This window comes from Rhamphochromis longiceps, linkage group LG3 (genome assembly GCF_057381845.1).
Source record: "Rhamphochromis longiceps isolate RC_006_pf linkage group LG3, R_longiceps_female_GT1.1, whole genome shotgun sequence".
NCBI classification, from domain to species: Eukaryota; Metazoa; Chordata; class Actinopteri; order Cichliformes; family Cichlidae; genus Rhamphochromis; species Rhamphochromis longiceps.
In genome coordinates, this window is record NC_140559.1 from 31,575,010 (window position 1) to 31,598,463 (window position 23,454).

Here is a 23,454-nt window from a genome sequence, read left to right on the forward strand (position 1 = left end):
ATATTGCAGTTGAAGTACATGTATTATTTTTGTTAATAGTAATTTGACTGACATAAAAAAAACAAAAAAAAACAGAAGCTTTATATTTAAAAAAAAAATGGCACAGATAATTTTCCAAAAGTTGATTCTGTTCATCTGGACGTAGCGTTTTCAGTGGGAGAAACATTTCGTCACTCATCCAAGTGACTTCTTCAGTCTCAGCTAACTACAGGTCTTTTAAACAGTGTATTTGCATAATGACTGATAATAATGAAATGAAATAATAATGAAAACACTATGCTCAGATAATTGTTTTGGGCTGGAGATTTTGTGATTTTGTTTTGTTTATACCAATCTGTGTCTACACATGCATTTGAGAACTTATTTATCTTACACTTGATATGTCTGAGTCAGTTTTTTCTTGGGAAATGACAGAGCGATGAGGAACCTTCTTACAGTAAAATGATGTTTTAATTTAATGGGGAAAAATATCCTACCCTGCTCAGATAATTTCCTTGGGGATTAATAAAGTAAAAAATCTTGCAAAACAAATATGAATCATACTAGATATCATTATGTATTACAGTGGGTGAGAGGTAGAACTCCCTACATGAGGTCACGGTGGGAATTACTACATGTTTGATGTGGCAGACTTTTGCCTCAAATGCCTTTTTAGCACAAAACTGGGATTTGTGTCTCCAAATATAACTGAACCAGGGACCTTTCACTTGCCAAGCAAATGTGTAAACTGCAACAGCTTAATAGTGCAGTAGAGCAGCTGAAAGTTGATTCTTAAGTTATTACTACTTTACTAAATATAGTATTATTTTCTTATAGTATCATTTTTCTTTAAAACTGGCAATTGTCCCCCCAAACACGTAGGAAAAACTCAGGTTGTATGAGTTGTACTTCTGTTTTGTGTGACTAGGTGGCAGAATTAGAACTTGCTGTACTTTTGTCAAAGAAAATCATGCATTATTAGAACTATAAGGTACAACAAAAGGCATTAACACACCCCAGAAGAGCTTCAGGCTTTTGAACTTAGCACTTGTAACCAGCTGGATGGCCCCTCTTCTCTTTAGTTCAGAGGTCATCCAAGTTTTCCAAAAGTAATTTCAAATTTCAATTTCTCTGACCTCAGAACAATTTTACATGAGTGATTATATCCATTATTATATCACTTTATTTTAAATATTTAAGTCTTCATAATTTTATGCTAAAGAACACTATTCTTAAATTCTTCCACCGTTGTAGACTTTCTTTTTTGTTGTGCTTTTTTGGGACCTCCTGGGTGAGTCATCAGTGCAGTCTTGGAGTAATTTTTGAAGGCTAGCTGCTTCTGGGAAAGTTCACCACTCTTCAAAGTTTTCTTCTTTTGTGGATAGTGACTCTCATTTAGTTTGGTGTGGAGTCCTAAAACTGTAAAAACTGCTTTGTAAACTTTTCCACACTTACATTTTCACATAGGTTTGTATAGCATTTTTTAAATCATGATTGAAATGAAGTAATGAGTTAAATGATTTAAAAAGTTTTGATTTCCTAATTTACTTTGCTTTAAGTATGAAAAATATGCCAAAAAAAAGAGTAAGTGGCAAATACTTGTTCATAACTGTATATGTATTTGTGACAAAAATAAGTGGTCTTACCTGCTGTGGGGACCTCTTGTGAATAAGGGAGCGGCCAAAAGTGGGTTTGTTTTGTCATTTCTTAAATACAAGAGGGGAAAGACCTTGTAGGAATGAAAAATAGCACAGGGAGAGAAACAAGAATGTCTGTGTCAGGCAATGTAAAAATACACTGACATTATGTGGCCATCTGCTTAGCTAGTTATCAGTTTGTGTTTGATACAGAGTGACATATGGCTATTTACTGCCATCTGGTGTTAGTTATACAGAACTGCAAGTAAAGTCACTGTTGCGTTCTTGTTGTTGTTTTTCTGTTGACAAAAACAGCTGTGGATATCTGTCTTTTTCATAGCCATTTTAGGATTTTTTTGTTACAGAAGATCTCTCAAAGATTTAGACACCAAAGTGTCAAACTGACACTGACTGTCTCTTATTATTATTAACTGATTATTAACTGAACATACTTGAACTGATTGGCGCCATAGGCAAAAAACAGGGGGACCATCCAACCAGTGTTCAGCACCAACTATGCAGATATGAAAAATGAAAAATCCTCCAACGCTCACCCAACAATATTACATTTCCTATGATTTTTCATCTGATATATACTGCTTCATTTCCACGCATATAAAATGAATATTGTTGCACATTTAAAAAAAAAAAAAACCTGCAAGTAGAGGGTGGACTGGTGGAGCGTGGTGCATTACTTCAATGTGACTCTTATGGCAGAGTCACAGTTTTTTTTTGCATATCAATATATTATTAACTAAAAATACACCTGTGAGAAATATTAATAGGTCATGTGGTCGAAACCAGGGATTGGATTCTTCATGATATAGACATATTTACTTTGTGTTATTTTCATGGTTAAACACCCCTGCGAGAATCAAAACAAGAAAGCTCATATTTGAATAAAACACGAGAACAGCTGTGATGACCTAAACTGCATTCCTTGATTTGTATACACATGGATCGTTGTTTGTTTCAAAGTTATTTGAATTATGAAAATGTTATGAAAAAACGAATATCATTTGCATGGCTTCATTCTAGCTGCATGATTAGCTGGTGGTGATCATTCGCAAAGTCCTTCTAAGAGCACATTTCAGCCATCTGGAAGCAAATCTTTGTGGTTGAGTTAAATTTCTACTTTGCGTGTATTTTCATAACATTGCAGCTTTTCTAATCTCTTAATACAAAGTGCCGTCATGGACACACCTTGGCTCGTGTAACTGACAACACTGAACAAACGTCATGCTAATTGTTATCTGGTCTTATGGGAAAAGGGGAAAAGAAAGAAAATATAAAGGCCAACGTATTTTAACCGTGTAAAAAGATTCGAAGAACGAACTTGAATTGCAGCATGCAAAACTCTCCTGTACTCCTCCTTTTACCTATTACAAAAACACTCATTTTTTTTAAAGAGGTGGACATTCGAATCAGACATTTACAAGAGTGGCTGACAATAGGAGGAAGATCAGACTACTGACAAAGTGAGTCTTGTTCTTCTTTTTCCTCTTTTAGCTGATCACTTTAGTCACCACAGAGCAGACTCCTCAATCACACCAACACTGCATCGCTTCACACTAGTTACAAGGGAAAAGATCTTTAAAGATAAAAAATAAAATAAACAATATTGTCACAACTAAACAATTATAGAATATTTGTCTGTTTTTACATCATTAGGTTTTCATTCAAGACATAATTACCCCTTGGATGCACAACCTACCAATACCTACACTCTTCCACGAGTGGGGTCAAAAATGACCCCAAATAGAAACAATGCATTTTGCTATAAACTTGGTTGTTATTCTTCAAAATCTTTAAAACGAAGAGTTGTTATATTTTCATATTTGAGGTATTCCTCATAAAACATGTTTGTGACATGAGGCCCTTTACATTTTTATTTATTTTTTTCATTAATTTTAAGAAATTGCAGTTTTTGTATCAGTTGTATCACTTTTGTATGCTTGCTCTGCATATACTGCAGAAGCTGGGCCTTCCAACTGAAAGGCACAAGTTGTTCATCCACTGTAACACAATCACTGAGGATGAATTTCTGCCTGCAGTTGACCAGGAACAGGTCCCATATGTAGCAGAAAGCTGCGATGTGGTTTGTTTTCAGTCGGTAGGCTCTGGTTCTCTTGTCATCAAAGTGCAAGAAACTGTGAATATCTTCAAATCTTTGAATTGACATAGTGGCCTTGAACAATGGGTTATGCAGAGGACTTGTACATCCCAGTTCTTCTCACTTCCTTCAAGAATGGTCAATCAAATGAAGGTCAGGAGCTTATATTTGTTTACATTTTTCCACTCCTTTCCAACGTCTTTGGCTACTCTTCGTGCCTCCATGTTTGTGCATGTCAGCACCTCTTCTATTATATTTTAAGACATGAACATATTCCATGCATTTACTGGGGAGAAAGTACTAAACCCAGGTGCAAGCCCTGGCCGACTAATTCAGAATATTGTGGCTAGAGCAGTAAGAGGGGCTCATTCTGTTGGACTCAATATCCATTTCCTCTTCAGAGGACTCATCAGAGGACTCCTCTGTATCTGACTGGCCTTGTCCAGTGGGGGGGACAATAGTCTGGGTCCTCCATATCCGAGATGTGCGATTCTGAGTCAATGCCTCCGATGGGCTCTTCATCACATCCATCCTGGATCATTTGTAGGGCCACAGGGATCCTAGCTGGCCTCATAGCAGCTATGTTACTTTAAATATAAAAAAAACCTCAGAAAGGGCAATGTTTGAAATGCACAGGAAACTATAAATAGGGCTGCAAATAAATGGTCGAGCAGGTGCGCATTTGCTGTCAAAATAAAGATAAGAAGTTGGAACGCTTGTTTGTGTACATTAGATGTTCTGGAGGAGGACAGATATTTGTTCAGAACTCTTAAAGATGTCGAAGAAGCAAGCTCGGTAAGCAGTTACTTTGGTGTTCCTCCACCGCAAAAGAAGCGCGTATTCTTGGAATTTCTGGGAATTTCCTTTTATTTTGACATTGAATGCACACCTGCAGACCACTTATGTGCAGCCCTGACTTTAAATCATGTATGTTACTGTGTAAAAATTCATTCCTGATCCTTTAGAAGTGTAAGTGGGACAGTCAGAGTTGCTTCAGAATGAAAGTTCCATAGAAGATTCCACAGGAACTGCTTGGGGTCATTTTTGACTCCACTTGTGGAAGAGTGGGGTAGTGATACAAAAACTGCATTTTTTTTTAAATTAATGAAAAAATAAATAAAAAAGCAAATGGCCTCATGTTACAAACATATTTTTTGAGGAATACCTGGAATATGAATATATTACAACTTTACATTTTAAAGATTTTGAAGAAACACAACCCCACGGGTCATGAAACCGCAATTTCAAAAAGACTTTGGATGCTGAGTACACTGTAAAAAAACCAAAAACCAAAAAACAAACATATTTTATTCACAAAAGAGCCAGAAACCATAAGAAAAGTTTAAAGTTGGGGCTTGGCAGTGCTGCTGCCATAGGCCCCGGTCTGGATGGGCCTTGGCTCCCTTGCCTTGGTGGGTACCAGAAGACGGGGGTGCCTACTGGGGTCAGCGGGGGAGCTGGCCCTAGGGAGGGGCATCCTCCCCTCCCTTCTTTTCCTCACCATCCCCGGCTACCTCCCTCTTCCCGCTCCACCACATCCACCCACACAGGTAGGGCCTTGGGGTGCGGGTGTGTCACCACGGTGCAGGGGAGACATTCCCCCCCCTCTATCCCCTTCTGGCCACCTGTGCCTCAATTTTATCTCACAACTTAGACATCCACATTACTTACACTCTCATAACACACACATATATATAGGGCCTTGAGGGTGGGCACGTTAACGGCGTCCAGTGGACGGTCTGTGTACTTAAACCTACCTCTGGCGCTGGTGCCCACCTCTCAATTTTAAATCCATGTAGACATTGAGGGTTCTCGGGAGGGGCCGTGCTAACACCTGCTGCTCTCTGGCAGCAGCACCATGCTCTCCCTTGTTTTAAATGCACTTTAGAACAACACGCAGCAACACTACACATGAGCGGGAGGAGGGAGGTATGGGGTCTTCACACACCCCCGTTCTCTACTAGCCATCGGGGCGGGGGGGCTGGGAGGAGATGTCCGATTGGCCTCCCTGCTGCTGCGGAGCCTGGGACGGTCTGCTTGCCTCCACCCCGGGGGGAAGGGTAACATCTCTTGGGTCTGGGTTCTGTTTCCCCCTCTGGGGGAGAGGGTACCTGGACCCGGGGTATAGAGTATGTTTGGGGAGTGTGATTGTGTGTACATGTCCATTTATGTCAATCCTTACGTTGGGTGAGTGCTGAGTGTTTTCATATGTGTGCATGAGGGTGGGAATGCATGTTTGTGTCTGTGTGTGCCTGTTTGTCTGTGTTTATATGTCAGGTTGGGTCTTACACTCCACCTCTCTGGGAACTCGCAGGCCCTCCAAGGCCTATCTCCCCTCACCACACTCCCTGCTGGTGACTGATGCCCTCAGGGGTCGGTGCATTGGTGGTTCTTGGTGTCCGGGGCTGGGCGCTCAGGTATGTACCAGCTCACTCCTGGTGGCTACTTGGCAGGGCCTGGCGCCTGTTGCTCGGTCAGGCCTCTTCCGGGATGCGGGGGGGGCCTTCGGGCCTCCGGCCTCTGGGCCTGCGGCTCGGTTCACTCTGGCACAGCTGGCTGCCGGCAGAGCCGGCGGCACGCCGGTGCAGCCCCCTCTAGCTTCTGCTCGGTGGCTACTGGGTGACGCCTCGTCTGGGGATCCTCAGCCCTTCCCATGAGGGTGGCACGGATGCCCCTCCGGTGGTCCTCCTTGGGGTCTCGCACTCTGGGGCCTCTGGATGTCTGGAGCCTGGATCTCCTCCATACCTGCTTCACGCCCTGGGGGACGGGGCTATGGCTCGCTACATCCTCTTGCAGACCTTTACATGGGGAAACCATTTGAATACAAGCGCGCTGATCCACACAGGTATGCACATGTGTGTTCACTGCTCGTAGACTTAAATTACACCTTTCTTGGCTGCTACTTCAAAGCACATTGTGCGCTGTCTGTCCTGCGTGCTGCACAACAACATTGAATATTTAGTATTTACTGCTGTTTACACTTAGCTAGATTAATGCGATGGTGTTGTGTTTAGTATGTTGCTTTGGGTTTTTTTTTTTTTTCGCTTGTTTTCTATTCTTCTTCTCTCAACAGGTGATCCAGGAGATTTTTTTCCTCCCCCCCTTTCTCACTGTCCCTCTCCCCTTCTGTTTTTCTTTTCCTTCCTCTTTCTCTCTCCCTTTCCTATCCCTCACTCATGTCTGTCCCATCTGTAACAACTGAAAATAAAATAAATAATAAAAACAAAGGTTGATCAAATGGACCAATACGGCAATGCCATGATGATCCATTTGGCAAAATAAATCCATTGGGTATCCTTGTTGGTCTTCAGACAACAATTCTGACGGCTAAAGAACCAAATGGGTCAGGCAAAAAAAAAAGAAAGAAAAAAAGAAAAGTTTAAAGTGAGACAATTTGTATTCTCATGAAAAATATTAAAAGTTAAATGGTAGTGAAAATAATATAACGAGACCATCTTAGACAGGCATATTTTCACCAATCTGGAAAAAAACTGCATATACAATTTGTTGAAGAATACTGGTTCTCAATGTGAAATTGCAAAGTCTTTAAGTATCTTGTGTGATGTACATAATATCATTAAAGAAACTGTGAAATTTTGAATTAATTGATCAAGGTCAAAAATCTATATTGGAAAATTAAGACAAGGCCATGTGTTCCTGCCATCAAATTCAAAATCAGCTTATTTTGTTTTTACAGTAGTACATTTTCTCAGTTTGACATTTGATATGATTTTATGTTGTATATGTGATTGTTATTTTATATTTTCTTCCAGATGTCAGTAATCTCATCCACCTTCAATGACTTTCTTTCCTTGATCAGCTATTCTCTCCCTTTGAAAATACAGTGTCTCATCTACAGACCAAGGTCCCTTATTTTCATCTCCTTCAGCATCACCATTATCCTCCTCCTCCTATGCACACTTATCCTCTAATATGTTCTGCAACAGTGGTGGAGAGGGCACTCTGTCTTCTCAGCATTAACAGCAAGTCAGTCAGACAGTTTCACATACCACATAGTCACTATGGAACTAATTTATAGTTTTGGATGTATCCTCATCTGTTTCGCTAACTACAACCAAGATTTAAATATACTGTTAGTGGGGGCCTTATGTATTTGTCCAACTGGTTTGGAGAGACTTCACATCTTGACCTGTGTGAAGCGTTACTTGGCTGTTGGTCATCCCATCACGTGACTGAGAAATGAAAGAGGAATCAGAATGAGAAATATATCTAGTGACTGTGCTTGGCTGCTTTCTATGTTTGGGGCAGGTTTGTCAATGAAAGAAGACATCTTTTTCATTGTGTACTTCTGCCTCCATATAATATCAATAATAACTATATCTTTCTGCAGTCTTTGTGTACTCTGTATTTTGATCCGTCCTGGCCCAGGGGAACAGGGACAGGGTTGACCAGTCAAAGCAGAGGGCATTCTACACTACTGTGGTCCTGCTGGTTGTTCTGGTATTGAGGTTTGCCAGGACTGTGATTTGGGGATGTGCTCAATAATTCAGAGGGAAATTATTGTCTGATTATGAAATGTTTTTTTCTAAGGGTACATTTTGCCAGCAGTCTGGTGTAGAGATGGCACGATACCACTTTTTTATGTCCGATACCGATACCGATATCATAAATTTGGATATCTGCCGATACTGATATGAATCCGATAGTGTTTTTTAATCAACACAACTGTTTTTTAAATATCTTGCTGCATTTTGTATAAGTTCATACTCAAGTTTAAAACAACAACTACACTAAAGCTATTCTGTTATACCTGTATGCAAAAAAAATATTTCATAGTTCAGCAATACTGATCAATCTAATAAACTTAAACCTGCACCATCCTCCCTATTCTGGTATTTTAAAGAGTACTTAGCAGAAATATTAAGCAACCTAACTAATAGGGTTCCAACTCCCAGCAACAACAAAAATAAATAAATAAAAAATAGGGAACCACCCCTCACGCTCCACCTCATGATGCTTAATCGACGTAATCAACCTTAATTTGATGCAGTGTGAAAAAAAATGCACAGAAATCAATTATTTTTCAAGAAATATTAAATAGATTCAACATCTTTCTTCAACAAAATTGCAGACTGCACAGATGGTACCTTCCCAAAGGAAAAAGTACTATAGCTTACTAGGGTATATATATTAGACTTAATAGTCACTATATACAGTAATGGACTTCTATTCATTTTACATCAAATTAAAACTTTGGGTGTCAGATAATTATTTATTAAAAGCTAGACATTGTAAATGAGAATAAGAAAGTATTTCTTTGTGCCCCCTTTTCCCTGTTCATGCCCTATCGGCCCCCCTGGCTAAACTTTGCTAGATCCGCCCCTGCACAGTTACCAGCCGTCAGCTACGTAGAAAAAGATCCTGGAGTAGAAAGTAATATTAAATACATTCTAACAACAGCTGATCAAGCTTAAACGTGCTGCTGTTGTTCAGCCGCTGGTTTCCTCTTTCTGGTGCAAAGTGGGCCAAAAACAAACTAGAGAAACGGACTCGCGACAGAAAAGCCGATCAGCTGATCATTAAGCAGTTTCATGATTGAAGTAGCAGCAGGAGAGGCAGTCGCTCCATATATCGCTTGTTAAGCTTAACGCAGGAATGCTTTACAAACATTCAGAGATGGACTTACACACTTGCTTTACTTCTCTCGGGGATAACTTTGTCGGAGATGAAATGCCGGGTTGCTAGCAAAGCTCCACATGCTATCCAGACCACCGACAGGTCCCGCATGCCACAGCCGCTCTATCACGTGATGCATACTGCTCCGACTGCTAACGTTCTGAGGTGAGTTACGGCGTGTTGCAAGTTTTGTGAGGTGCTTTCGTGATATTTAATGGATCGGATTACATTTTTTATTTTTCTCCGATATCCGATCCAGTAATTTAGGTCAGTATCGGACCGATACCGATACGTAATATCGGATCGGTCCATCTCTAGTCTGGTGTAACGTTTGCTTTTTCTACACAGAACAGGAAAATTAACATCTTGTTCAAACAAAACAGCAACAAAAAATAAAGTCAGTGAGGGTAAACGCTATTTAATCATTCAAGCTAAAGCTACAATGTTTCAATTAGATTACAAGGTGAGGGTCAACTTAAACTATTGGTCCCTCATTTGTTATATATTTTATTTTGACACTGAGAGTGGAAAGGTATAAATGTTTTGATGTGTAAGATCTGTTTTTGTGTTGATATTTGCATTCTTAATTTAAATTATTGCAAATTATGCTGTTCAGTTATTTCCTTCTGGTAGGTATTATTTATTTTGCCTGTAATTATTTGGCATGCTATATAGCTTTCATAATATCGGTTTGATACAGACAGTACAACAAACTGTTCTATTTCAGGCTTCCGTCCACACTGAGATGGCGTTTTTGTTCAAGAAAAATGGAGCTTTTTGAAAATGCTCTCCAAAGTGGATAAATTTGAAAATGCTGCTTTCACGTTGCAGTGTGGACTGCGAAAACAGAGGCTTTCGAAAATGATGACACATTTTAGTCATATGATGCAGTCATGTGACCATGTGACCAATTCAGCTAAGATGGCGGATGGAATTGTACAGCAGTTGTTTTGGTTTTTCCCATTTTTCACAGCCCTATTAAAGATTAATATCAGTTTGTACATGCTCCAGATAGCTTTTCTTCAAGACGGAATGTTAATTTCAGCGTATTTGTTTTGGTATGTCTCCCAGTCTATATTCTCGCTTGCTTTTGCAACTTTGTACCCTTGTGTTAGTCACAGCAACATCTCCACCTCATTGGCAATCCATTTGAAAAACTTTGTGCTTTTCCTCAACATTTTGGCGTTTCAAAAAGCTTGAAAGTAAATAAACAGCAGATGGAAATGAGGCAGGTCAAATCGTCTTACGTTTCATGCATGTGCAATACAGGAATGAAAGCTGTTATTCTTGGTGGACAGCCAAAGAATATAAATTCAGATAAATTTTAAAGCATACTGTGCGAGCCATACATGGGGAGCAACCTATTCTACAGTTTTCACAATAGACATGCTGGCATTGTTAACACCCCCTGCAAACTAGCCTATTCAGCTATGTCCTCTGTGATAGACCTTGGTTTTTGGTCTATATCTTTTTAACATATTTGAGTTACTAAGTTACTAAGTCCTGATGTACTAAACAGGCATACTGGGCTTTCCAATGATATCTCATGTGTCTGGGTGGTCTCTTTTAATTCCAAAGAGGAAGGAAATCACAAAAATGCTCATGAGGAGATTCTTTTTTCCTTTGTTTCTCAGGCAGATGTATGGGCTCAAAGGCATCTTATGTGAATCTCTGACTGCTGCGGTGTCTTTGAGTGTGAGATGAAGGCACTTGATGGAAACTTTTTTTTTTCGTCTGTTAATGGAAATATCCACTCAGATTTAGTATTTGAGAAATGTTCTATGCTTTGGTCATCAGAGAAAGTGATGGCAAAATTTCCCTACAGACATTAACTGTGTAAAAAGATTAAGTGGGAGAATTTGTTTGGAAACATGCAAAACTCCTTGGTAGTCCTCCATCTGTTACGCAAACACCCGCATTAATGTTTCCCATGAGATTCCTCATATTTGGATTAGCTTACAGCAGTCTCTCACAGTACAAGGCGATCAAACAACTGACCAGGTGAGTATACTTTAAAACCTCTATTACATATTTAAGCTGTTATTGTCCCTCATATACCATCATCTATTTTATTTTATTTCATCTATATCATCGTCTATTTGACTGTCAGGCTAAACAAAAGTCCACTTGAGTTCACAAATTATGAATTTACGTTGAAACACACTGACTACGTTTTAATATCATTATTTATCATTCACTCCTTGTAAAGTGCATCAGTGTATCATAAGCAAATTTAATAAATTGAATATATTTATGGAAAAAATACAGTTTGGTTAATAGATGAAGAACCACTCTTCTTGAATAGATGGAAATGTAACTCATGTAGCAAAGGCATTTCATGTCTGTCTTTTTCTTTTTCAGACATGCCAGTGAATGATTCCTCTTTCAGCACCTCTATCCCTTTAAGCACACTGTGTCTCCTCTCCAGACCAAGCTCTTATATTTTCATCTCATATAGTATCACCAAAATTGTACTCCTCCTCCCTCTCTACATTGTCATTCTCTGCTATCGCCTCCAACAATGGTGGAAAAAGCGCTCCACCTCCTCAGCAACAACAGTGAGTCCCTCAGACAGCTTCATCTACCACATGGCGACCATGGAGCTGATTGGTATTATTGGGTGTCTCATCTGCTGTTTTGGAATCTACAAGCAAGATTTAATAATGTTACTAGTAGGAACATTTATTAATTATTTTCGCTGGTATGGACAGACTTTCTTTCACATCCTGGCATGTTTGGAGCGCTACCTAGCTGTTGTTTATCCCATCGTCTACTTGGACCTGAAAAATGAAAGAGGGATCAGAATGAGGAATACCACTATTGGCTGTGTCTGGGTGCTTTGTGTTGCTGGGGCAGGTTCAGTGATGAAAGAAAACATTTTCATCATTGTTCACCTCTGCTTAAATATATTGTCCATAATCCCCATCTCCTTCTGTAGTCTTTCTGTTCTCTGTGTTTTGACTCGTCCAGGCCCAGGAGAAAGGGGGACGGATAAGACTGACCAATCAAAGCGGAGAGCATTTTACACCATTTTGTACATACTGGGAATGCTGCTGTTGAAGTTTGCATCTAGTGTGCTTTGGACTGTAATCTATGGTTTTGGAGGGAGTAATTGTGTAATAATGACAAGCTTTGTCTGGTTACATTTTCTCTTTAGTATAGTGTTACATGTACTACTTTTGAAAAGACTGGGAAACTCTGTATTTTGCAAAAACAACATCCACTGAGAATAGCAGCTAGTTTTGCGTTGATAGGATCAATATAAACAAAGGTACAAACAAATCACTGAAGCATGTTGTGCTTAGACTAGTAAGCAATTGCACAAAGTAATTAAAAATAAAGTAAAAATCTGATTTTTAGGTAGCAAATCAATGCCGCTATTAGCATTTGCTTTCTTGTAGTCTGTGTCCTGAGCACAAATTACAAAGGAAGAATAACTGAAGGCAGAAAAAGAAGAAGCTGTAGATAGGTGGTTATAAATCAAATTAGTATATTATATTTATAAATAAATATCCAACATAAGTTGTATCCATTTCACATTTGTTTCTTATTTTCTCAGCACATAAAAATTTTATCTTTGATGAAAGTAGTTTCATGTAAAAAGCACAGCACAGAAAACGAAACATATGCCTCCTCCTGTGTCTTATGTTTTACGGAGTCGTGGCTCAGTGAGAACATCCCAGACTGCGCGCTCAAACTGGAGGGCTTCCATCTGCTGCGCGCGGACCGGCAGGCCGCTCTCTCCGGTAAGTCCAAAGGTGGAGGTCTCTGCTTCTACATCAATAGTGGCTGGTGCACAGATGTGACAGTGATTGCTCAGCACTGCTCTTCCTCTCTGGAATATCTTTTTATCCACTGCAAACCGTTTTATTCTCCGCGGGAGTTTGCTTCATTCATCCTGGCCGCTGTTTACATCCCGCCAGACGCAGATGCGCAGGCAGCTCAGTGCGCACTCGCGGAGCAGATTCTCCACACGGAGTGGACATTCCCGGACTCTCTCATCATTGCTCTTGGGGACTTTAACAAAGCCAATCTGAGCCATGAGCTTCCCAAATACAAGCAGTATATTAAATGCCCGACCAGAGAGGAGAGGACATTGGACCACTGTTACAGCACGATCAGCGGGGCCTGTCGCGCGGTGCCCCGCGCTTCACTCGGACTTTCTGACCACGTCATGATCCACCTAATCCCCGCGTACAGACAGAGGCTGAAGCTCTCCAAACCTGTCGTGAGGACTAAAAAACTGTGGAGCAACGAGGCTGTGGAGGAGCTTCGCACGTGTTTGGAGTCTACAGACTGGGACACAATGAAGGCTGCTTCTAACAGCTTGGACGAGTTTACGGACACTGTCACCTCCTATATCCACTTCTGTGAGGACAGCATTGTGCCATCACGCACCAGGGTGAGTTATAACAATGACAAACCCTGGTTTACTCCTAAACTCAAAAAGCTGTGGCTGGAAAAGAGAAAGGCGTTCAGAAGCGGAGACAGGGACTGCTACAGAGAGGCCAAGTACAGGTTCACTAAAGAAGTGGACATTGCTAAACATCAGCACTCTGAGAAGATGCAGCAGCAGATCTCAGAGAATGACTCGGCCTCTGTGTGGAAAGGTTTTAGGAATATCACAAACTACAAGCCTAAAACCCCCCACTCCACTGATGACTTGCTCTTGGCCAACACCCTTAACGACTTCTACTGTCGTTTTGACGAGCCATCAGGCAGCCTTCACACCTCCAACGGCCCCAACAATAGAGACACTTTGGACACTAATTCCCCCACCTCTCCCCCCTCCATAGAGCCATCACCACCTTCAAACACTTCACCTACAACACCCCCCTCCTCACCCCACACAAAAGAGGATTTCACACCACCTCCTCCCACCACAACTCTTCATATTCATGAAGCAGATGTGAGGAAGCAGTTTAAGAACCTGAATGCTCGGAAAGCTCCCGGCCCAGACGGTGTGTCTCCTGCCACCCTCAGACACTGTGCAAACGAGCTGGCCCCAGTGTTTTCTGGCATTTTCAACTCCTCACTGCAGGCATGTCATGTGCCTGCCTGCTTCAAGTCCTCCACCATAATCCCTGTCCCCAAGAAACCTAGGATCACTGGACTAAATGACTACAGACCCGTGGCTCTGACATCTGTGGTCATGAAGTCCTTTGAGCGCCTAGTTCTCTCCCATCTCAGGACCCTCACGGCCCCCCTCCTGGACCCCCTGCAGTTTGCATATAGAGCCAACAGATCTGTAGACGACGCCATCAACATGGCCCTACACTTCATCCTGCAGCATCTGGACTCCCCAGGAACCTACGCCAGGATCCTGTTTGTGGACTTCAGCTCTGCCTTCAACACCATCCTTCCAGACCATCTCCGAGACAAGCTTTCCCAGATGAATGTGCCTGATCCCATCTGCCGGTGGATCACTGACTTCCTGACGGACAGGAAGCAGCATGTGAGGCTGGGAAAGAATGTCTCGGACTCCCGGACCATCAGCACCGGCTCCCCTCAGGGCTGTGTTCTTTCTCCTCTGCTCTTCTCCCTGTACACCAACTGCTGCACCTCCACCCACCAGTCTGTCAAGCTAATCAAGTTTGCAGATGACACCACCGTTATTGGACTCATCTCGGACGGGGACGAGTCTGCCTACAGGAGGGAGGTTGAACGTCTGGTGTCCTGGTGCAGCCAGAAGACAGTGGAGATTATTGTGGACTTCAGGAAGCACACAGCTCCACTCCCCCCCATCATCCTGACTGACACCCCCATCACCTCTGTGGACTCATTCCGCTTCCTGGGTACCACCATCACCCAGGACCTGAAGTGGGAGCCCACCATCACCTCCGTCATCAAGAAAGCCCAGCAGAGGATGTACTTCCTGAGGCAGCTGAAGAAATTCAACCTGCCAACACGGACGATGATGCAGTTCTACACTGCAATCATTGAGTCCATCCTCACCTCCTCCATCACCGTGTGGTACGCTGGAGCCACTATCAGGGACAAACAGAGACTGCAGCGTGTTGTGCGCTCTGCTGAGAAGGTGATTGGCTGCAGACTCCCATCTTTGCAGGACCTGTACACCTCCAGGACATTGCGGCGTGCAGCTCGGATCTCAGCTGACCCTTCTCACCCTGGACACAGTCTGTTTGACCTGCTCCCCTCAGGCAGGAGGCTCCGGTCCATCCGCACCAGAACCTCTCGCCATAAGAACAGTTTCTTCCCCTCTGCTGTTGGACACATGAACAATAACCATATGACTGTCCCCGCCACTAACACATGACCCTACGCTGTGTTCACTGTATCATTCCATGTTTGGCACTGATCACCACCTGCACTCATGTATATATCTTTCAACGTAGCACTCTTAATTCTTACTCTCATATATATATCTCATGTATATCTCATGCACATATCTTTCCACGTAGCACTTTTAATTCTTATCCCTACTTTTATTTTTTCCATGTCTATTTAAGTGTTATTTATGACACCATGTTTGCACTGAAGCACCGCAGCAATTTCCTAATATTGTAAACCTGCTCAACATTTGGCAATAAACCCCATTCTGATTCTGATTCTGATGTTTCAAAAAATAATGATTAAACATATAGTCATTTTTTTGCAATTAACGTGGTTTTTGATCAATTATTTTCACTTTAAAGCATAGTAAAGGTGTATCTTAACTCTTGTTTTCAAACTATAGAAAAATATAGAAAATATTTTGTTACAAATTTTTTTGTTTATACTTCCTTTCGGCTAACAGAACCAGGGTGAGTGAAGACCTCAAACCTCCCTACGCCTGCTCATATGTAGTGTTGCTATGTGCTGTTTTAAAGTGCATTTAAAACTCAGGAGAGCATGGTACTTGCTTCCTCTCAGAGAACAGCACGGCTCCTCCCGAAAACCCTTAGTGTCTAAATGCATTTAAAATTGAGGGTAGGGCACCAGCGCCAGAGGTGGGTTGGAGTACACCGACAATCCTCTGGATGCTGTAAAACGTGCCCACCCCCAAGGCCCTATATGTATGTGTTATGTGAAAGTGTGAGTAATGTGGATGTCTAGGTGGCAGAATAAAATTGAGGCACAGGCGGCCAGAAGGGGACAGAGGGGGACTGCCTCACCTGCACCCCAAGCCCTGCGTGTGTGGGTGGGTGTGGTAGAGCGGGAATAGGGAGGCAGCTGAGGATGGGGAGGGAAGAAAGAGAGGGGCAAGCGGCCCCTCCCTGGGGCCAGCTCCCCCGCTGACCCCCGCTGACCCCAGCTCCCCCGCTGACCCCAGTAGGCACCCCCACACTCTGGAACCCACCAGGGCCCAGGGGGCCCAGGCCCATCCGGACCGGGGCCCGCAGCAGCAGCACCGCCCAGCCCCACAGAGTCCGGGGCAGCCCACCTGACTCCACCCCAGAGAAAACTGCACCCACCCCATCATCCAATCATCTCCCAAACTACACAAGACAATAGACACCCAGGTTGGCTAGGAGGAGAAGTTGGCCGTCCGACTGGGGTCTGGAATGTGGGGCCTCCCTGCTGCTGTGGAGTTGGGGCGGTCTGCTTCTCCCCACCCCAGGGAAAAGGGTAACACCACCTGGGTCTGGGTGCAGTTTCCCCCTCCAGGGGCAAGGGTACCTAGACCCGGGGCTTAGAGTACGCTTGGGGAGTGTGATTGTGTGTACAGTGTCTCTCTATGTCTGTCTCTACGTTGGGTGAGTGTTGAGTAATTGCATATGAGAGCATGAGGGTGGGAATGGATGTTTGTATCTGTGTGTGCCTGTTTGTCTGTGTCCATATGTCAGGTCGGGTATCAGACGCCACCTCTCAGGGGACATCCCAGGTCCTCCAAGGTATGGAGGCCTATCTCCCCCACCACTTCCCTTGCCAGTGGCAGACGCCCTCAGACGCCCTCTGTGTCCAGGGATGGGCCTCCTTGGTGGCTGCTTATCGGGGCCTGGAGCCTGGGGCTCGCTTGGCTACTTCGGGGGTGGTGTGCCCTCAGCCTCTCGGCCTGGGGCTCGGTCACTCTGGCACAGCTGGCTGCCGGCGGAGCTCACGGGGACGTCACTGCAACCCCCCTTCTCCCTTTTCTTTTCCTCATTCAAGTCTGTCCCATATCTAGCAAGTGAAAATAAAAAATAAATAAAATAAACAATATAAGGTGAATCATATAGACCATTACGGCAAGGCTCACATTTAGACAATAATTCTGATGGCAAAAGAACCAAACAGGACAGGCAAAAAAAAAAAAAAAAAAGGAAGGCCTTCAGCAACTTGACGAATGGCAACATGGATATCCTGTTCCCAGTGATTATGAATCTTTGCCGTTCATCCTCTAGGGGTCAGATTTCGGATGAGGACACGATCGCCAGGATATAACACAGAGCTTCTCACTTTCCCATCATAATGTTTTTTCACTTCTGTCTGTTGACTTCCTTGCATTCTCCCGCACTATGTCACATTCCTCTTGGATTTCTCGTGTCTATTTCTCTGTGCAGGTCCGGTGGTCTGTTTTCCATGTCTCAGAGGTGAGACCAAAAAGTAGATCAGTAAGTAACCTTGGGGACCTCCAAAAGTTGATTCTGTTCATCTGGACGTCGCTTTTTGTGGGAGAAACGCTTCGTCACTAATCCAAGTGACTTCTTCAGTCTCAGCTGACTGCAGGTTTCTACAATCTTATAAACAGTACATTTGCATAATGACTGAAACCAGCCCACTGAAGGAACAATGGGCTGGGAGGTCAGTTCCTTAATCTTAATTATGCAAAGTCTCATGACCATTGATCAACAACCACTGATCAAAGCCCACTGATCAATGGCCATGAGTACCATCCACAGAGAGTTGGGGAATTAAAAAACCAGTACGCATGTTGGAGAACTAAATATATGAGCCAAGAAAGATTCTTCTGCTAATTAATTATCTTAGTTTTTTCTGGGAAATTCTGTATGCTTTTGATATCAATTTTCTTCTTCACTGAATAATCACAATTAATGCAGTGATACACTATTGTATTTAACCATGACTAAACACCCTATATGACTAAACAGAAATATCTGTTACACTATGTGTTTGTTGAACTATATCACTTGGAAATTCATGCTGATATGTTAGTCTTTAGAAAGCAAACCTCCTACCTTATATTCTCTACTAGAAACAAAATAAAACCTCTTTTTTAATTAAAACAAAAAAGCAAATCAGGTAACTCACACATTAGTTGTTTATATTTAAGTCATTTGAAATATTGTAGGCATGACAGATAAGAGGAATCACGTTTTCATGGTTTGTGTTTAGGTGAGAGGTAAGAAAATTTGATTTTAATACAGATTTACGTTCATGAAATGATTTGTGTTTCACTTGTGAAGTATAAGTTGTGTGTTAACATATCAAAGAAAAATCTCATTGTAATCTCTTATGGTTATAATAATCTCTGAGCCAAGGGGGGAAATGCTGACGCTCTGGTCAGCTTGGAAGTGGAGAGAACAATGAGAAAATTTTCCTACAGAAATGAACCATGAAAAAAAAACAAGACCAAATTAAGCATACATACATAATGCATCCGTCATAACATTCTCTGAACCCTTAAGGCTGTTAAAACAAGCACCATCTATTTCATCACAAGTTGATTTGGATTCTGTAAAAAACACAAAACTGTTGGAGGAATCTGGTTAGTGTACACTACCACATTAAGGAAGTGACTGCAAAATAACATAGTTGAACTGGCAAGAATTACATTTCTGGGAGAAGCAGTACATAGTAGTTATAGTATTAGAAGTAATAAGTCTAATAATAGATCTTGGGTCCCTGGGTCATGCTCTGGTGTCCATGAAAGAGGAGCGAGCATTATTAACATTCACCTAATGAAAAATACAAAAAATTAAAAAACATTCAAAACATCACAGCTTGCTTTGCAACATGCAAAACCTCCTTCCTCCTCCCACATGTGATATGAACACTCACTAATGATTTAAAGTGCTGTATAAAGTGCAGATATCAGTTTACCACACATTCTAACACCATAGAAGGAAGATTGGAAATAAGCACTACTGAAAAGGTGGGTGTCCTTTAACACTTGTTAAACTATTTGTTTGCTTTTGGATGTTTTCTGTTTGTGTTCATGTGAGTACTGTTTAATCTGACATATTTCTTTTTAGTCAAAATTTAAAAATGCAGATCCCATCAATGAAAGACACGTAAAAAAAGCTGCAATTGCTGCAGATTTTTTTCTTTATACTGACTGAAATTGACTTGAACTGTGTAGATATAAGAGCAATTTAGAAAATAGTGTTGTTTTGTTATCAAAAAATGTATTTGAAGTTTGTGTTAGCAACATACTTTACTGAAAACATCAATATGTCATTTTTGCTTCTTTTCTTTCAGGACAAATACACGTACAGCTGATGTAATATTAACATTTTATTCATCTGATTATCTTCTAGATGTCAGTAAACTCTTCCTCTTCCAGTGACTCCACTTTTCTTCACCCAAACCTTTCTTCAATTAACGCCCACATTCCAGTTGACCTTGAATGCCTCATGTCAGAACCAGGCTCTCTCATCTTCACCACATTCAGCATCACAAATTTGTTCCTCCTCCTCCCTCTCTGCATCTTCATCCTCTACCATGGCTTCCAAGAATGGCATAAGAAGTGCTCCCCCTCTACGATAAGCCACTCTGACAGCTTCACCTACCACCTGGTCATCATGGAGCTGGTCGGCATCTCAGGGAATATCCTCAGCTGCTGTGGTATCTACAAGAAAAATTTGAACATGTTAGAAGTAGGGGACACTCTTTTTACTTTGACGTGGCACGGAGAGAATTACTTTCACACCCTGACCTGCGTGGAGCACTATCTGGCTGTTATTCACCCCATAACTTATGTGAGCCTGAAAAACCAAAGAGGGATCAGAATCCGAAACATAAGCATTGGCTGTATTTGGCTGTTTTGCTTTATAGGTATAGGCTGGGTGATAAATAATAATGCCTTTCTCTTTTTGGATTTTTGCCATTTGATACTATTGCTGATGGTTGTCTCCTTCTGCAGCCTTTCTGTTCTTTGTGGTTTGATTCATTCAGGACCAAGAAAACACGGTGGAGGCTTTGACCAGTCAAAGCAGAGAGCATGTTACACCATTACGGCTGTACTTGTGCTGCTGGTATTAAGGTTTTGCTGGGGCCTGGTTTGGGCTATACAATTCATTTCAAGAGAAAATGTTAATTGTGTTACATTGGGATGCGAAGCCTGGTTTAATCTGCCAAGCAGTCTGGTGTTACCACTGCTATTTCTACACAGAAATGGTAAATTTGTGAGCTGTATAAGCAACTAAATCACTAAAAATTCTTCTTAATGTCATCAAACAGATTCGAAGACAATACGTTTTTAGGGGTAAGAGATGAATTGGGTCGTGTGATTATAGAGTGATGTATGAAGGTGTATTTATGCTGAGATAAAGGGGCCTGTTTATATTAATGTGGCCATCATTGTATTCATCTTTTGACGGCAGAGGAAAAATCACATTTGCTACTAACTTAGAATAAATATAATCTCGCTTGCAGAAAATTTCACGCTAAATCTACTGGCAGTTTAGTAACATAAAATTATTCGATTACAGTGTAAACCTGCCTACTCTTTATCATATATAGCTCATATAAACATTATGCAAACCTTATAGTCAAACACCATCAGCTTTTGATTTGTCGACTTTGTGTTTCCACTGTTATTACTGTAAAATATATACCTGTATCCTAGAATAAGGATTGTTACAGTGCAACATGTTTAAAGTTTTTAAAATGTTGTACTTCAAAGTAAAGAGAACAAAGCCCAAATGCTGGTGCTGATTCTTTTTTTTTTTTTTTTCTTTTACTTTTGCCGCTCCATTGGCCAGGTCTCTCTTGGAATGAGACTTTTCACCTGGATAAATAAAGGATAATAATAATAATAATAATAATCATCATCATCATCATCATCATCATCATCATCATAGTAATAAATTATGTAAAATACTACCAACACTACTCAGTGCTATTTTTTAACACTTACACCAGTGTAGAATATTGTTGATACTGCTCAGTGTTAGTCAGTTACTCTATAACTTGGTAGTGTTAAAATAATACAAGGTCATTGTTAGAAAATATGAACTTTCAAAGGTTTAAATTTAACACTCAGTGTCTATTTAACACTGGTGATTTTGCAGCATAGATTGAACTACAGCATCAGAACATACAACAATATTTCCCTGTACTTTCAGTCTGCTTTTTCTGGCATATCCTGAAATAAAAGCTGTGATGGTGTTCTGTCCAGAAACAGTACTTATTTGATTGTAAAATCATACAGAACCCAAAAGAGGCTACACTGCATTGTTCACACAAATCCAAATGATCCACATCAATCAAACAAATTTTAGCATAATTAACCATCACAAGTTTTTTGATTGCATATAAACATTACAGTCAGTCGGTCAGTCCTTTCTCATCAGTGTCCTAAATTAGGTTTTTGGACTTAAGGTACAGGATTTTGCACACATGATGCAGAGTTCATCAAGTCACAGAGTCAACTTAGTAAGAAAAGAAAAGCTAATTCATTATTTTAATAGTTTTCTGTTAATATTTTATTCCTTAATTCATATCAAAAGTAGTTCACTAGATATATCAAGGTGTACATTACATCTTTTTTATGCATGCATATTTTTACAGCATCATTACTTTATTTCACTTTATTTCTCAAAACAGACTGGTGACATGCTCATGACCCTGAAAGCAACAAATGCTAATTAAATATAAGGATACAGTAAGTTAACAAAACATAATACACGCATGGATGTCAAGAGGAGATCTTCTCTCCACCACAAATCGTTTGTTTGAGATAAGGGACAAGTTTAGCATTTCAGACTCTTTTTTTTCCCCAATATATATTTTTGGCCTTTTTCCAGCTTTATTAGACAGATACAGAGACGACTGACAGGAAAGCAGAGGGAAAGACATGTAGCAGAAGGCCTCAGAGTGGACTGAAACCAGGGCTGGCCACGCTCAGCCAAGATGAGTATGACTCAGATATGGATGATTTTATTGATGATGGAGGTGAGGTGCAGGAGGAAATTTCTAAGCACATTAAGGAAATCGTTCCCTCAGTCGGGTTGCCTTCTCACCCGACTGAGCTAAATCAGCACGATGCACTTCAGAATTTTCAAGTAGTGATGTAATGATACTAATTATTTCAAACTGATACAATATCGATACTTGGATCTGAGTACTTGCCGATACTGAGTACAAAAACCGATACTTCTACCATACACACAAAAAATGCAACGAATTGGAGGACAGGTTTTATTTTATTCTCTGTCGATAAAGAATAAAATATTAATAAAAATGACCACAAAAATAACATTTCGAGTAAAATATAAACACTTCCGTAAAATTATCGCAGAGTGTCTACATTGTAACCAGACAAACAAAATAACTAAAGTATTTTCCACTGTCTCCAGCTTTCAGAGAAACATAACGTTAATGAACCTATTGCAGAGTATCCACATTATAAAAAAAATAATAATAGTGAACTATTTGTGACTCTCTCCAGCTTTCAGATTGAAAAATAAACACTTCTGTTCAGAATAAATTAAATACAAATTAGGTTTCAGAATAAAATAAACACTTTTGTTAAATTATTGCAGAATGTCCATATTGTATCCAAACAAAATATCAGTAAACTAATTGGCACTGTCTACAGCTTTCAGATTCACATAAGATTAATGAAGTTATGCATGTGTTTTTCTACCTCTTCAGTCAGCAAGCAATGGTGTGACCTCTGAACTAAGCTGTTTTGGGGAAAGTGAGAGGCAGGTTCTTGTTGATGAAAAGAATCATGCCTGCATGATCATATATGACTCTATTTCTGCTTTCATTCACAATGTGTGACACTGAGCTGAACATCCTTTTACTATCAACACTTGTGCACGGTGCTGAAAGGTATCTGCCCGCCAGTTTAGCCAGGTCTGGGAACCGCACTTTATTAACCAACCAGTATTTTAGTGGTTTGTCTTGTTGTAAAATTGTGGCCTTTCCAAAATATGTTTCTAACTCTACAATGGAACCTACCGCAGCTCTGCCCAC

The 23,454-nt window shown here is 41.1% G+C and overlaps 2 protein-coding genes and 1 long non-coding RNA gene across 3 annotated transcripts in view; 2 read left to right on the plus strand and 1 right to left on the minus strand.

Moving 5' to 3' along the window:
* LOC146674142 (uncharacterized) overlaps nt 1-23,454 on the minus strand; it is a 213,222-nt gene that overhangs the window by 29,553 nt on the left and 160,215 nt on the right. The gene's annotated exons all lie outside the window — the stretch shown is intronic.
* Nucleotides 3,813-19,749, plus strand: LOC146674144 (uncharacterized). Its single transcript, XM_085384833.1, has 3 exons — nt 3,813-3,882; nt 11,728-12,452; nt 19,729-19,749. Exons 1-3 carry the CDS (start codon nt 3,813-3,815, stop codon nt 19,747-19,749), a joined length of 816 nt encoding a protein of 271 aa, XP_085240959.1.
* Nucleotides 19,788-20,675, plus strand: LOC146674145 (uncharacterized). The gene has a single exon (XM_085384845.1). It carries the CDS (start codon nt 19,788-19,790, stop codon nt 20,673-20,675), a length of 888 nt encoding a protein of 295 aa, XP_085240971.1.

Bases quoted from the DNA above. Each gene is read 5' to 3' on its own strand.
- LOC146674145 (XM_085384845.1), top strand. From the start codon at position 19,788: ATGTCAGTAAACTCTTCCTCTTCCAGTGACTCCACTTTTCTTCACCCA.
- LOC146674144 (XM_085384833.1), top strand. From the start codon at position 3,813: ATGGGTTATGCAGAGGACTTGTACATCCCAGTTCTTCTCACTTCCTTC. The intron at 3,883-11,727 runs GTCAGGAGCTTA...TTTCTTTTTCAG, and splicing joins GAATGGTCAATCAAATGAAG to ACATGCCAGTGAATGATTCC. The intron at 12,453-19,728 runs GTAATCTATGGT...CTTTTCTTTCAG, and splicing joins CATCTAGTGTGCTTTGGACT to GACAAATACACGTACAGCTG.